Below are 14,673 nucleotides of genomic sequence, written 5' to 3' on the forward strand. Positions count from 1 at the left end.
CTTGTTCTAAGGACGGTTCTAGGCTATACCCTTGAGGTTAGGATTGTAAACAATAGTAAAAAATAATTACAATATCCGCTAAAGTAACTAGTGATTAATTCTAACTCCTCACTGTATTTGGTTGTGCTGTTTCTTGCCTATATTCCACTCTCTCCATATTTTTAAACCCCTTTGATCAAGTAAAAAGTCTAGCCTGGCCTAAAAAACAAAATATTTAAATTGATAATTATCCATTGTACAAACTAAACAGGAACAATCCGTCCGTTGGTTAAGATCTTGTTAACCACTGAATCAATGAGAAGGCAAAATAAGCAAATGTAAACAGTTTAAGAACATATGTATCTAAGGGAAATGGCAAATTACAATGAAAAAATAAGAAAATGACTATAAACATAAAAGGGAAGGTGTAAAGAAAATAGACATATATTTGTTTGTCTATAAACGTGATTAACTTTCAGGTTATCTTCGCTGTCAAAATTTATATAATTTAATTTGGGTGGTTGTAAATAATATATATTTCCATCCTTGTTAAACTGAAGTGTTGTGCCATGCTAATGAACAATGCATAACCCCCTGAACTTTTATGCACTGTACATCTTTCCATAATCTATTATTTACACATTTATCCGTGCACAAACATACACACACACTCTCTGTGTACATACATACATGAACATTGTGCACATAAGTGTTGGTGTATGCATCAATGGTAATTTACAAAACGTTGAAAAATAAAGAAATTTTCATAATCTTGTATTATTAGCCCAATAAAGTGTATTTCGTCCCTTTGTTGCCGGGGAAATACTTATTTCGAAGCTAGCCATAGTTTTTATCATTGTTGATATTTGAGACCCATTAAATAGTAAGGTTAGACGAAATACCTTGTCCCCAAAACAGGTTAAGTACAAATAAAATTTCTAGGCAAAGAAACGGATTTTATTCTCTGCTCATTTTCTTTTCTTACGTTAAAATTTAATAAGATCATTAATTTTTAAACCATTACGAAAAATATCTTAAAATGATTGTTACCATAGTTATATGGTGTCAATGATATTTAATTACAACTTTAAAGTCATTAATGATTAAGCATTACAATTTCTAAAGGGGAACAATTTTGGGTCATATAGTTTAGTAGCGGAGTTACTCATTAACTAATGGTTTGCATGTCTGTATGTTTTGTGTTTTGTGTATTGAGCTAGAGTACAACGCATTCACACATACAGATGCTCTAACCACTGTTTATCCCTTATCTAAGAAGCAGTTGACGTTTTCCTAATTTTTCTTTATAGAATTTTGTTATTCTTTTATCAAACATCATTGAATTCTAATGCTGCTCTGCTTATGAATATCATCCTTGTTTTATTATCAAGAGAAAGTTAATAAATGAGACTTTAGATATGCCATTCAGGGTGTAATTACAACAGTAAAGTGTAACAATGATACAATTTTAATTATATATTATTTGTTATGAACTAGTAAAAACATTTTTCTAATCGACCTATTTTATGAATAAAAAAATATTATTTGTAATGTAGGTTGAATCAAATTCTTTAGTTTGCAGTGAAAGAACAATCTTAAAAGTGCTTTTTTGAAGAAAAATTTTTACGTTTCTTGATGATTAAAAAAATACGGTTCCAGTAAACATAAAGAGGAATCATAATCACAATGAAAAAAAAAATTATTTTTGTGCTTTAAAAAAAATTTAAATGTAGAACAATGTTACATATTTAAGTCTTGGAATGGTTTTAGACTATTTTTCTAGCATTAGCATTAGGATGGTTTTTAGCTATTTTATATCAAATGCCTATCCATTGAAATATAAGCAGCCCTTTAAAGTTAACGAAAAGCATAAGAACATTCAATCACAATTATACTAATTTTATCAAATATTAAAATAAAAAAAAATATATCTTATACAAACTTAGGTTTATTCTTTATTATTTATTTTTTTGCAATCCAAACGTCAAAAATATCATTATACTCAAAGAACCCATTGACATAATGGAAAACAGTCTGCTACACTTGTCTTAACAACGCGGCATTCTCTCGCGCCAATCCATCAATCAAGTTTTAGTGAGTCTGCAAAATAATTTCTCCCGGAAAGAAACTAGAAAGAAAGGAAAGCGACGTTTGCTAGTAGTACCGGCTAAAAATGAGTGATAAAAAAGGGTAAGAATTGATAATTATATATACTTTAACTTTAAATTGTTAAAAATGTCACTTACCACTCATAAAATTAAGTGTTCTTATTAAAAACTACAAAAGAAATAATGATTTCAAAAACTTTAAATTTCTTTGTGTTTTTTTTAGACTATTGAGATGCTTTTTGTATAAGGAATAACTATATTAGACAGAATTTAAAGATATAAATCCTATTAAATACGTCTTTAATTAAAGTATAAAATATGAAATTAAAGATTTTTTAAAGATAAATCTAGAACTATTGATTATAGATCAAAAAGTAAAACTTTTTTTTTCAGTGAAGAGTTAGCTACGGCTATTTTGAATAAGAAGGCGAGACCAAACAGGCTTCTCGTGGAAGATGCCGTTAACGATGATAACAGGTTCATTTTACTACTATTTTTCCTTGTACTGAAGTAATAGGATGTCCGACTGTCTTATGTGTGTACCTAATTTTCGCCAAACGCTGAACGATATGGTTCTCCATTGCAGTGAAGTTTTGACCACTCATATGTCCAGCTATTATCGGGGAAGGATACAACTATACTCCCCAAGAGAAAGAGACTCTACCCTCAAACTCAAGCGACTTTAGGGGCTCAGTCGTTTTATTGTTATAAACTAAAGATTTACATTTGTACATTGTATAGAATTTAGATATTTATTACTATATCCTTTGTTAGATCCATTGCAAGGGAAACAGGGAATGGGGAATACTAGTCAGAGAAATCTTCAACCCACCCCCGCGCCTCCCTCGATCATTGAAGTAATCTATAATTTTATCGTCCATTGGCTTATCCCTCAAAATCCCGGGTATCTAATATTAATATTTTATATGATAAGTCAATATTTTTAGTGTTGTTGCACTGTCTGTCGCCAAGATGGATGAACTACAATTATTTAGAGGAGACACTGTCCTGCTTAAGGTTAATTTTTATATGCATTTAGTAGATTATTTAGTTTATAATTAGTCCGTCCGTCCGTAAAGAACATAACAAAACATCCTAGTTTTGCGATGGATTTTAAACTTGACATACAAAATGTTCCATGAGCTTTTAAGGTAAAGATGAATTAAGTGTTTAGAATATTCTATTCATAACGGTATACCTACACTGAAATTATTTAAATAAGCATAACAAGTTGATCACATTTTTAGGGAAAGAAAAGGAAAGAAACCGTTTGCATTGTTTTATCAGATGAAACTATTTCTGACGAGAAAATCCGCATGAACCGTGTTGTCAGAAATAACCTGCGTGTCAGACTCGGCGACATTGTAGCCATCCAATCCTGCCCAGACGTCAAGTATGGCAAGCGCGTCCAGGTGCTCCCAATCAATGACTCTGTCGAGGGTCTCACCGGCAACTGGTTCGAAATATATCTAAAGCCATATTTCCTTGAAGCATACAGACCAATCCACAAAGATGATACATTTATTGTTCGTGGTGGTATGAGGGCTGTGGAGTTTAAAGTGATTGAGACAGATCCTTCTCCTTATTGTATAGTTGCTCCAGATACTGTTATTCACTGCGAGGGTGAACCTGTCAACAGAGAAGATGAAGAGGATGCATTGAATGCAATTGGGTAAGTTGATCTACCTTTTTTTTATCAAGTGGGGGATATACAATTTGTGCTGTACCGCGCAGGAGGGGACGTCACTCATGTATAGCAGGGCAATTCAAACCTCTTGGACTTTTGTTTTTATAGTAAATGTTTCTTTTATGAGATACTTGCCTAACAATATTAATTTTTATTAGATATGATGATATTGGTGGATGCAGAAAACAGTTGGCTCAAATTAAGGAAATGGTTGAACTTCCATTAAGACATCCCACACTTTTTAAGGTAATTCTTTTTACAAGATTGAATGTTTTATAATTGCCATTACAGACTTTTAAAATTAGTTTAGTAAAAACTCTAGACTGGTTTAATGGCATTATCATCTTTCAGGCTATCGGAGTGAAGCCACCTCGTGGTATTCTTCTATTCGGACCTCCTGGTACCGGTAAAACCTTGATGGCCAGAGCTGTCGCCAACGAAACTGGCGCATTCTTTTTCCTGATTAATGGACCTGAAATTATGTCCAAGCTTGCTGGTGAATCTGAGTCAAATCTTCGCAAAGCCTTCGAAGAGGCCGAGAAGAATTCTCCTGCTATCATTTTCATTGATGAGGTGGATTCTATTGCCCCAAAGAGAGAGAAGACCCAAGGAGAGGTTGAGAGAAGGATTGTTTCTCAGCTTCTCACACTTATGGATGGCCTTAAACAGAGGTAATAGTTCATTTTTGTTAGTAAGAATTATTTTAGATTGTCTTCAATCAATTGGAAACTATTTTGTAAAGTCCACTAACCGACTTTATTTTATCCAGATCTCATGTTATTGTGATGGCTGCCACCAACAGACCCAACTCCATTGACCCTGCCCTGCGTAGATTTGGTAGATTTGACCGCGAGGTCGACATTGGTATCCCCGATGCCGTAGGCAGACTCGAGATCCTTAGAATTCACACAAAGAACATGAAGTTGGCCGAGGATCTGGACTTGAACCAGGTTGCTGCCGAGACCCATGGTCATGTTGGTTCTGATTTAGCCGCCCTCTGCAGCGAGGCTGCTCTACAACAAATCAGAGAGAAGATGGATCTCATTGACCTGGAGGATGAAACTATCGATGCCGAGGTTTTGGACAGCTTGGCTGTTACCATGGAAAATTTCAGGTATGAAAGTTTACATTCTAATGTGTTAGAAAATTTACAACTGACAGTCACAAACCTTGGTATCTTAATTTCTTTGCTTTTAAAATATCATATCCATAAGACCGAAAACATATTTACCTAAATACTTTGCACCTAGGTATGCAATGGGCAAGAGCACCCCAAGCGCCATCAGAGAAACGGTTGTGGAGGTGCCCACAGTCACCTGGCAGGACATCGGAGGTCTCGAGAATGTCAAGAAAGAATTGCAAGAGCTTGTCCAGTATCCTGTCGAGCATCCAGAGAAATTCTTAAAATTTGGCATGATGCCCTCCAAAGGTGTTCTCTTCTATGGTCCCCCTGGTTGTGGTAAAACTCTGTTGGCCAAGGCAATTGCCAACGAGTGCCAGGCCAACTTTATTTCCATCAAAGGTCCAGAATTGTTGACCATGTGGTTTGGTGAATCTGAAGCTAACGTCAGAGATGTTTTCGACAAGGTTAGTGCAATATTACATGTTTTATTGACTATTTTTAAAATGAATAGGGATGCGTCACAGTTAAACGTCCTATCGATTTATGAAAAAGAAATAAATATCTAAAAGTAGCTTGGTATTGCTGACATAATCATTAATAAATAGAAAGATCTAGATTTATTTTAGGACTATTTCATCTTAACTATCTTTCCCATAAATTTCAATTAAATGCCCAAGCCAATCATTCCGTTTTAATGTTACATAAATTATCAAAAAAAGTTTGATTGAAATATCTTGAATGACTTACATAAAACAAAAAAAATCCTTATATAGGCAAGATCAGCTGCCCCTTGTGTATTATTCTTTGACGAGTTGGACAGTATTGCCAAGTCTCGTGGTGGTACCTCTGGTGATGCTGGTGGTGCCAGTGACAGAGTTATTAACCAGATCCTCACAGAGATGGATGGTATGGGCAGCAAGAAGAATGTTTTTATTATCGGAGCAACAAATAGGCCTGATATCATTGACCCTGCCATTCTCAGGTACAATAGTATTACCAAACAAATAGCATATGTGGTAGCAAAGGTTTTCTTTAAATAGAATTAGCAAGTACTTAAATTTAGTAATTCCTTGCAAAATAAAATTACATCTATATTATCTCTATCAACAAAAGATTTTCTACTGATGCAGAGACTTTTGAGACCTCTTTCTCTTTTCCAACAAAAACTTTGTTGCGCTACTCAAGGAAAATCTGTAAATTCTAATTTGTGATGAATTGAGAAGTCCTGTGCTCGTTTTCTTCTAAAAATAGAGGAGAATAAGCAGTGATGACAAACTTTGATCGCTGATATTTATTTGACATAAAAAAGTGGAATTCTATAATTTTCAATCTGCAATTATTTTCCTGTTTTCAGGCCTGGCCGTCTAGATCAGCTCATTTACATTCCTCTGCCTGATGAGGGCTCCAGGATGTCCATCCTGAAGGCCAACCTGAGAAAGTCTCCTGTGGCCAAGACTGTGGACGTACCCTACCTGGCAAAGATGACCCGCGGCTTCTCCGGCGCTGACCTGACGGAGATCTGTCAGAGGGCGTGTAAGCTGGCCATCAGAGAAAGTATTGAGGCGGATATCAAGAGGGAAAAAGAGAAACAAAAGGCGGTAAGAAACTTCACGTAGCGTAGATACTCTATTAAGTATTCCTTGTCCGTATGTCCGTTACATATAATTGAATAAATACTAAGTAATTGAAAGAAAGGAAAATAAAGTGCTGTAATTTGCTTTTACTTTACCTAATTCTTTTCGTATTGATATAACGCTTGTTTGATACACTTAAAGATTTTCTTCATTTAAAAATCTTCTTATATATAATGCAGATCGCTTGTTAATATAAATAATTTTTAAAATACCTATGCATTTTACATTTTTTCCTTCTTATTGTCAAGTAAATCAAAAAGCAATCAACAATATGCACTTTTTTTATATTTCTAAATATTTCATTGTCTGGGGGGAGTATTGACCTATTTATTACACGAGGCAAATTACAGGGATGGGGGTAATATACCTCCTAATTTTACGCAAATATTCTAAACTGTAAAGTTCATCATTATTGAAACGAAACGTATTGTTTTTAATTTTTAAAGTATCCTAACTTGTATAATAAAAATATTTAAAAAGGGGCAAGAAAAAGAGTTATTCTTTTGGTGCCCTGTCCCTGTCAAAATAAAATAAAATGACAAAAGTAAAATACATAGGTAGTTGTTCAAAAATATTTTTCTTTCAGCCAAAAAACAACGTAACAAGACTTTTATTTGTATTTTTATATTAGGCTAAAAAAGCTCCGGCCTCTAAATGGTCTTCGAAGGTGACAACAGTATTCTTGTAAATTTGTGAATTTTTAACTAATAATAAGCATTTATATCTTTGAAACAATGATTAAAAGACCTCATTGTTTTTAGCTAAGCCATTCTATAACTTTAGAACGTCCGTACGTTAAACAGTCCCTTAATTGAACCAAGAGGAACACAGCGCAGGAACGATCAGACTACATTATAACTCCATTTGTTTCAGATATAAAGTTATCTGTAAATAGTTGAATTTCTTTGGAAAAAGTTTTGCTTTGAGAAAAATATCGTCCAAAAATTACGATGGTCGATTTTAAAACTAAATGTAAACAAAAATCTTTGTGGTGTGAATTATTCTGTCTGAGATACCATCTAGAGGAATAATCTATTGCTTTACTTAACAATATCTACGCAGTCTAGACTTGACAGCGTTTTCACTTTTTTCAAGTCTTGTATGTCTTTTTGTTTCTACGCTACTTATGAACAAAATTGTCTTTGTTGTTGATTAAAACCTATAAATTATCCTTAACTTTAAAATCCTGAGAAAAGTGTGATAAGTTTGTTTCATATTACAACATAGAAACTAAACTTATTTGGAATACATTAGACTATACTATAGGGATGGGAATCCGTCGAATTTTAGGGCCGGATTCGGATTCCGGATTCTGAAGGAATCCGTCAAAAAAAGTGACGGATTCTTGCGGATTCCGGATTCTTATTTTTGGCGGATTCCGGATTCGGATTCCGGATTCTAGCAGTATTTTAAAAGGCCGTCCGTCACAGAGGGATAGCTTTTTTCGTTAATTTATCACTATGTTACTTGGTTGAAGCCTTGATTTGTTTAAAGTGTTGACTTCCAGCATAACTAAAACATTTACATCACATTAGTAAAATTATAAATTTAAGTGCTACGTATGTCCTAAAAATGTGCTTGGTATTTTCTAACCTATTTAGATTAAATTTAGCCTACCAATTTAGAATCCGGAATCCGCTATAAAAAACGGATTCCGGATCCGGATTCGGATTCCAAAATTGGCCGAAAATTAGGCGGATTCCGGATTCCGGATTCGGATTCCGGATCCGGATTCCCATCACTACTATACTATATTTAAAGTAAACAAGAATGACAAGATATATTAACTAACAAATCTTAAAGTCAAACAAACTAACATTGCTTTGATTTTCTACAACTGTAGGTATTTTGTTTCCATTTGTCCTTAAATTTTTTTTTCATATTGAGACGGAAAAAAAATTGTATTTCTGGAATATTGTTTGGGGTGTTCAATATCAAAGAATTGACTAATGATATTATTCGGGTTTTTTTGAAGGGGGGGGGAGCTTGGATTATTTATGAATAATTTAAGATATTGATAATCTCTCTATAGAGAGGCTCCCTTACTTAAAATTATCAATTTATTCGTTACTATCTGTAATTTCCCCTAGAGGCCTTTAGGAACACTTGAAAGAGGTATGGAGTAGAACACACCCCCCCCCCCCCCCCCACTTTTAATTTTTGTTTTTTAAAAGAAATTTTTTGGTAAATGTTTTTTCTTGGGGCGATTACATTTTGTAGGGCGGAGGTACCCTCCCCCAAAATAGTCAAAAACCGTGTCAGTGCCTATAAAATGCTTCTTTTTAACGGAGAACCATAGTGGTCCTGCTGTATGCGAGATCTTTCTGTACAAGCAGACAGAAGATATACAGACATCCTGTTAGTTTTATATAACGAAAATTTTGTTAGGGCGCCACAATGGATGTAGATGAAGAGGACCCGGTACCAGAAATTACTAAGAAACATTTTGAAGAATCCATGAAATTTGCCAGGAGGTAAGTAATAGTTTTATTATAGAGTTGCTTCACTTTAACTAAACTAGTATTATTCCCAAGGGGGGGGGGGGGGGGACATTGGTTCTCATTTGTTGGCCTAAAAACATGTGGACTTTCTAGATTAGATGATAGTTACGAAGTAGCAGTTATAAAACATTAACACAAATAATTTTTTATCTACAGTGCAGGGTAATTTTATTTGCCAAATTGAGGATAAAAATAAATTTATCGTCCATTGTCCTATTTCGAAAATTTATAACTGGTTTAATGGAAGTTTCCTTTGATGTTTCTCCATGTTATTGATGCATTAAAACATGTCACAAATATTAGACGTAATTTTTCTTTCTTTAGATCCGTCTCTGACAATGATATTAAGAAGTACGAGATGTTCTCTCAGACCTTGCAGCAGTCCAGAGGATTCGGTACAAACTTCAGGTTCCCTGACCAGGTTGGCGGATCTGGCGGTCAACCAGCCGCTGGCAACTTTGCCAATGATGACGAGGACGACCTTTATAACTAATTTATTTTTGTTATTTTAAAGTATAACTAGCTCCGCCTAGTGGTCATGTTTTTAATTTATATTCAGTAGTTTAGCACATAATGTGATCTTTTAACCACATTTTTGAAAATATGACTGTTTGGATGGGGGAAAAATTATTTTGATAAAACTTTTATGTAAATAACTGCACTTCAGTCTTTTAGTGTGAATTATAAATAAAATAATTATTATTATGAAACGTTTGGATATGTGATTATATTTAAATTTTGGTATTAATCCTTCAATAAATACTTTTAATATTTTATCCTGTAATTAATTTACATAAATTTTTAGCGAAGCTTTCTATAATGGTGGTGTTATGTTACTATGTTAAGAAGACAATGTCTGTTGTAGTTTTAGTAAAAAGTAAGAATTTTTGGCGTCGTCACGTTTTATTTTTTGGTCCTTAAGGAAACTAAACACGTTCCTTTTCCTTTTGCGGACTTTAATACTACGGGCCCTTTTCCCCTTGTCTTAACCTAACCTAAAATTAGAGTAAAAACTTTTTTCTGGTGTCTTCTAGGTACAACAGATGTGAAAAACTACCTACTTTTTAGGTAGATCTGCTGTAAGTGTTATTTTAGTCTGTAACTGAGATCATAAAATTTTATTTATGGGAGGTTAGTTAGACAGTCTATGTACATTTAATAAAAACCCTGCAGGCGTTGTTAGGCCTTATATTGAACGTAACCCTCAAAAAATGAGTTCCTGCAAACAATAAAACTTTAATATTTTAATTTCCGGATTTGTCACTTATGGTGGTGCTTCTTCGAACCAACCAAGTTTTGATTTTTAGTAAAATTAAATTTAAGACTACAAATCCTATTCTATAATTTGAAAATTGTTCCTTTGTCTCAAAAGATCTTATAAACGGCTCGATTTAATGGTTCTACAAAGTTTATTTAATTGTATTGAGTAGGTTTTATGCTATATTTTTTTCAAATTGAAGTCTGAGAATGGTTATATCTATCTTTAACCTTCCGAAAACAGCACCTAGATGCTAGATGCGCATCCGCTAGTATTCTTAATACTATAAGCTCTAAATGATTTTATTTTGCTGATTGTTTAATACCTGTTAAAATACGCGGACACCAAGTATTAAGTTCCTTCTCTTTACTTCATCAAAACGTAGAATTGAAACGTAGCCACGATTAATGATAAGGGAAAGGGGGAATTGTCCCCCTCTCTAAGATTTTTGATAATCATACTTGCCATATCTTACAATATCATCATCAACACCGTCATGTGTGTTCCCCCCCACACGCTCCTAAAATTTGGAAGAGGGGGGAAGGGGTTCTTACATGTCACCTCCCTAAATCTTTAGAGGGAGTGTGGGGTCACGATTTTCATGGATAGTTTTTATGTAAGGTTAGAAATGATGTTGTAATTTTGGTCTTAGTCAAAATTAAGTCTGACTTGGTGCACTGGGTTCCCTCATGATTAAAAAAAAATATTAAAATTAAAAAGTCTGGTAGTGGAGGTAGGAAACACCCAGCATTTCAAATAAAGGCTTTAATAATGGAATATATATTTTTGTTTGAATTAAGTAAGCATTTTTTATTTTTAGCATTTTATTCAAATTACAAAATCCTCCTATACATACAAAGCTAAAATTTACGAGGCAACCATTCAGTCATTAAAGTTGCTACTTAATTTCTTGCCCATTCACATCCAATTATTCTTCTACCAGGCTTGTTATAGGAGAAAATAACATTTCTCACACAAATATTACATAATTCAATTTGATAAATAATATTTTTTTTAGTGGTACCATACTACCTATGTTTTCTAAACTTTTTAACTTTAGCTCTGGTTTTATGAGGTGGTATAGGTTAGGGAAGGGTATATAAATAAGATTTCTTAAGTTTGAATCATTTATCAATATGAATATTGTGTCCCTGGCGGGGCGCACGACAAAGTCACCCCCTCTCCCCCACACATGTTGATTAAGAATTAAATAAAAATCCCCTTCCCCATGTTAAATATTTTTCCTACCCACAGAGCTGCTTATGTACATTAATAGCTTACATTATATCTAGGAGTGTGTGTTGCAATCGGATTTATTATTACTTGGATCTTACACCAGATTTTCATGCCCTCTAACAGAGTAAAACAAGTATCGGACTAAATTAACGAAATCTCCTTTTGCCACATTCCCTCGCCTCCTACCGGATTAACAAACTGACCAATAAATGAGTTAAAAGCTAAATTGAGGACATTTTTTACCCTGTGAAAATATCCATGTATATTCTACATCCATTATGTTCTAGAAAATGACAAAAACACCCATAGAGTTTATTAGAACCCGTGGATTAACACGTAGCGTATTCGCTGGTCGGAAAAGGTGATGGGATTGGGTTCGAATCTCGATTCAACAACTCGTCTTAACTAAAGACATTAAAAATGCTTCCTACTACTGTTATATCAGATGCGTGACAATAATATGCATTGGTTATGAAACATGTGAAACGTATTACCATGCTAAGTCAGGACCTACAGACAAAGGTCGTGCAATCAAAGAGTGTATTGTCTATTTGGTGATACTAAATCTAATACCCTGGGTGTTTGGACAGATAAGTAGAATTTGTCTCCCCTTACTTATCCTTGGTTGTTGAACCTGACATCACAGTGTCTTGGATGGACACCAGCCTCGTCCGTTCCAGGTAACACAAACAAGACATACTAAATAAAAATAGACTAAAAAAAGGAAATATATCCAGGATCCTGTGTGAGTTCGTGCATAGGTTTGTTTGGATGTGCTTATACTTCCGTAAATGCATCACAATAGCAAACCATCAGAACAGCATAATAAAAATAAAAAGTCCTTTCTTTTGAAAAGCAAAGCTTTTCTATAATTAGCGCCCATCCATACATCCGTAACAGTTAGCTCTTTTCGTTAATTTAAACGGGTTAGAATCGTCCTTTTATTTAATTACAAACTTTTTTCGATGATTCCTACACCAGTTAATTACGACTTGGAAAGCGCAGCAACTCTATATTCATTACCAGAAAGTCCGTACGTCCATTTGAAAAATGCATATATTTTGCTTTTTTGACTACCCATTTTTATATGATATAATTAATTTTTTGAATACTGATTCTTATTACAACAAGGTACAATGTTTTAAGCGAAGTATCTCTATAATCAAGTCCTAAAATGTAAGTATGTCCTTGGCTTAAACAGTATCATGTATTTAAGCAGTTTTGCTACGAATTTACTCTCAATTTTGTTTAGAATTATGCATTAACGTTCAGCTTTTTCAATTGTAAATGTTCGTTTGTCCTTCCATTTCAGAGCTTCGCTTTTATGGATGCTGTCATCCTTGTTTTTATTCACCTTCACAATTAAATGTGGATATGAACACTATATGGATTTGATACTATGCGAAAGGTATTGCACACCGTTTGTGTGTGGCATTTACTTTTAAGATATTCATTTATTGTTCTGTTAATGAGATTGTATGTCACCATTTTAATTCTTATAACTCTATCATCATATACGATACAATAAGGGCGTAGGGAGAGGGTGGTTTGGACACTCCCTTGTGTATTCCTAAAAGAGGGGGGGGGGGGGAATTATTTGATTATAGGAATAGGATAATGTAAAATAAATCAATTTTATTCCATAGTATCTTTTATTTAAAGTTTTTAGTTTTTTAACCTTTTTTAAAAGCGAAGCTTTTCTATAATTAGGGTCGGTCCGTCCGTACGTCCGTCCGTAACGGATAGCTTTTTTCGTTAATTTAGACATGTTAGAATTCTCCTATCGATTTCAAATTTTGCATGGTGATTCCTTTAGTAGTTAGGTACGATTTAGAAAGCGTAGCAACTCTATAATCATTACCAAAATGTCCGTACGTCCATTTTAAACATGTTGATTTTTTTACTTTTTAAATAGTTTTTTTTCGTTAATTTAGGCATGTTAGAATTGTCCTATCGATTTCAAATTTTGCATGGTGATTCCTGTAATAGTTAGGTACGAGTTGGAAAGCGTAGCAACTCTATAATCATTACCAGAATGTCCGTACGTCCATTTTAAACATGTTGATTTTTTTTACATTTTTAACAACAAATTTGTATGTGACCTAATTATTTGATTGGTCTGATTTTTGGTATACTGATTCCTGGGACAACAAAGTACAATATTATAAGCGAAGCAACTCTATAATCAAGTACTAAAAATGTAAGTATGTCCATAATCATTATCCTGTATCAAGCAGTTTTTCAACAAATTTACTTACAATTTTGCGTTGACTCTTATACATCGCATTCTGATTATTCAGTTCTGACATTACACAAGTGTTAATGTCCGTTTGTCCTACCGTTTCAGAGCTTCACTTTTATGGATGTTGTCATCCTTGTTTTAATAAAAATACAATATTCTAAGACATGAACAATACCTTAATAATTTCAAGTTTCTTGAATAATTTGAAATTAAAGGTTAGTATCTTCTGTTTTTAAAGTTATACACACCTATTTTAAAGTTAAGATAGGTATACCAACCAAAATACCTAATAAAATGCATAATATATGTATATTCCATACTATATATATTTGTCCATCTTTTAGTTTCGAAGAAACGATGATTTTCTCGGCTGCAAAAGAAGATATACTACCGAAATGTGAAGATTTTCATTATCAAGCAGCATAAATTTTTTTCACATTTCATAATGTTCGCACTTTAAAATATTTTGGATATTCAAATTAAAAAAAATTATAGTTTTCTTTCACTGTGATTATTACTATATAGCTCCGCTACTTATGGATGATGCTATCCTTGTTTCCCTCTTAATATACATATCGTGTTTATTTATGTTAGAAAACCAACATAAAAAAGCAAAACCCTAGGAAACATATAGTTACCTTAAAGATAGAGGATTGGGTAATGAATGGCTTTTGCTCATGGATTGGAAATGTTTTTATATAAAGAACTTAATGGGCAGGTAAAATTCTTATTTCTGATAATTAATAATTCATTATTCCCCTATTTATTTTCAATTTTCAACGAGTTATAGGTTAGCTTTGCTTTAGTCTTTAAAGAGAAAAATTAAGTAAAAGTAAAACTTTGGTGGAAAATTAATTATAATACGATACTAAACCTGATTTTTCAGTGGAAAAAAATCGGAATTG

At 33.5% G+C, this 14,673-nt stretch overlaps 1 protein-coding gene across 2 annotated transcripts; it reads left to right on the forward strand.

Annotated features, from left to right (window-relative positions):
- Window positions 1-1,137: 1,137 nt before the first annotated feature.
- LOC145316756 (transitional endoplasmic reticulum ATPase-like) lies at window positions 1,138-9,808 on the forward strand. Of its 2 annotated transcripts, XM_080157480.1 has the most exons (13): window positions 1,955-2,169; window positions 2,481-2,564; window positions 3,035-3,104; window positions 3,335-3,759; window positions 3,933-4,020; window positions 4,126-4,445; window positions 4,544-4,888; window positions 5,025-5,361; window positions 5,671-5,879; window positions 6,252-6,495; window positions 7,163-7,198; window positions 8,920-9,005; window positions 9,357-9,808. In XM_080157480.1, exons 1-13 carry the CDS (start codon window positions 2,153-2,155, stop codon window positions 9,523-9,525), a joined length of 2,430 nt encoding a protein of 809 aa, XP_080013606.1. In that variant the 5' UTR covers window positions 1,955-2,152; the 3' UTR covers window positions 9,526-9,808. The 2 variants fall into 2 exon arrangements, with proteins under 2 accessions (XP_080013607.1, XP_080013606.1); XM_080157481.1 differs by lacking the exon at window positions 7,163-7,198 and having other exon boundaries at window positions 1,138-2,169.
- Window positions 9,809-14,673: the final 4,865 nt, after the last annotated feature.

Source organism: Acartia tonsa, chromosome 4, assembly GCF_053477335.1.
Source record: "Acartia tonsa isolate MP-2025a chromosome 4, ASM5347733v1, whole genome shotgun sequence".
NCBI classification, from domain to species: domain Eukaryota; kingdom Metazoa; phylum Arthropoda; class Copepoda; order Calanoida; family Acartiidae; genus Acartia; species Acartia tonsa.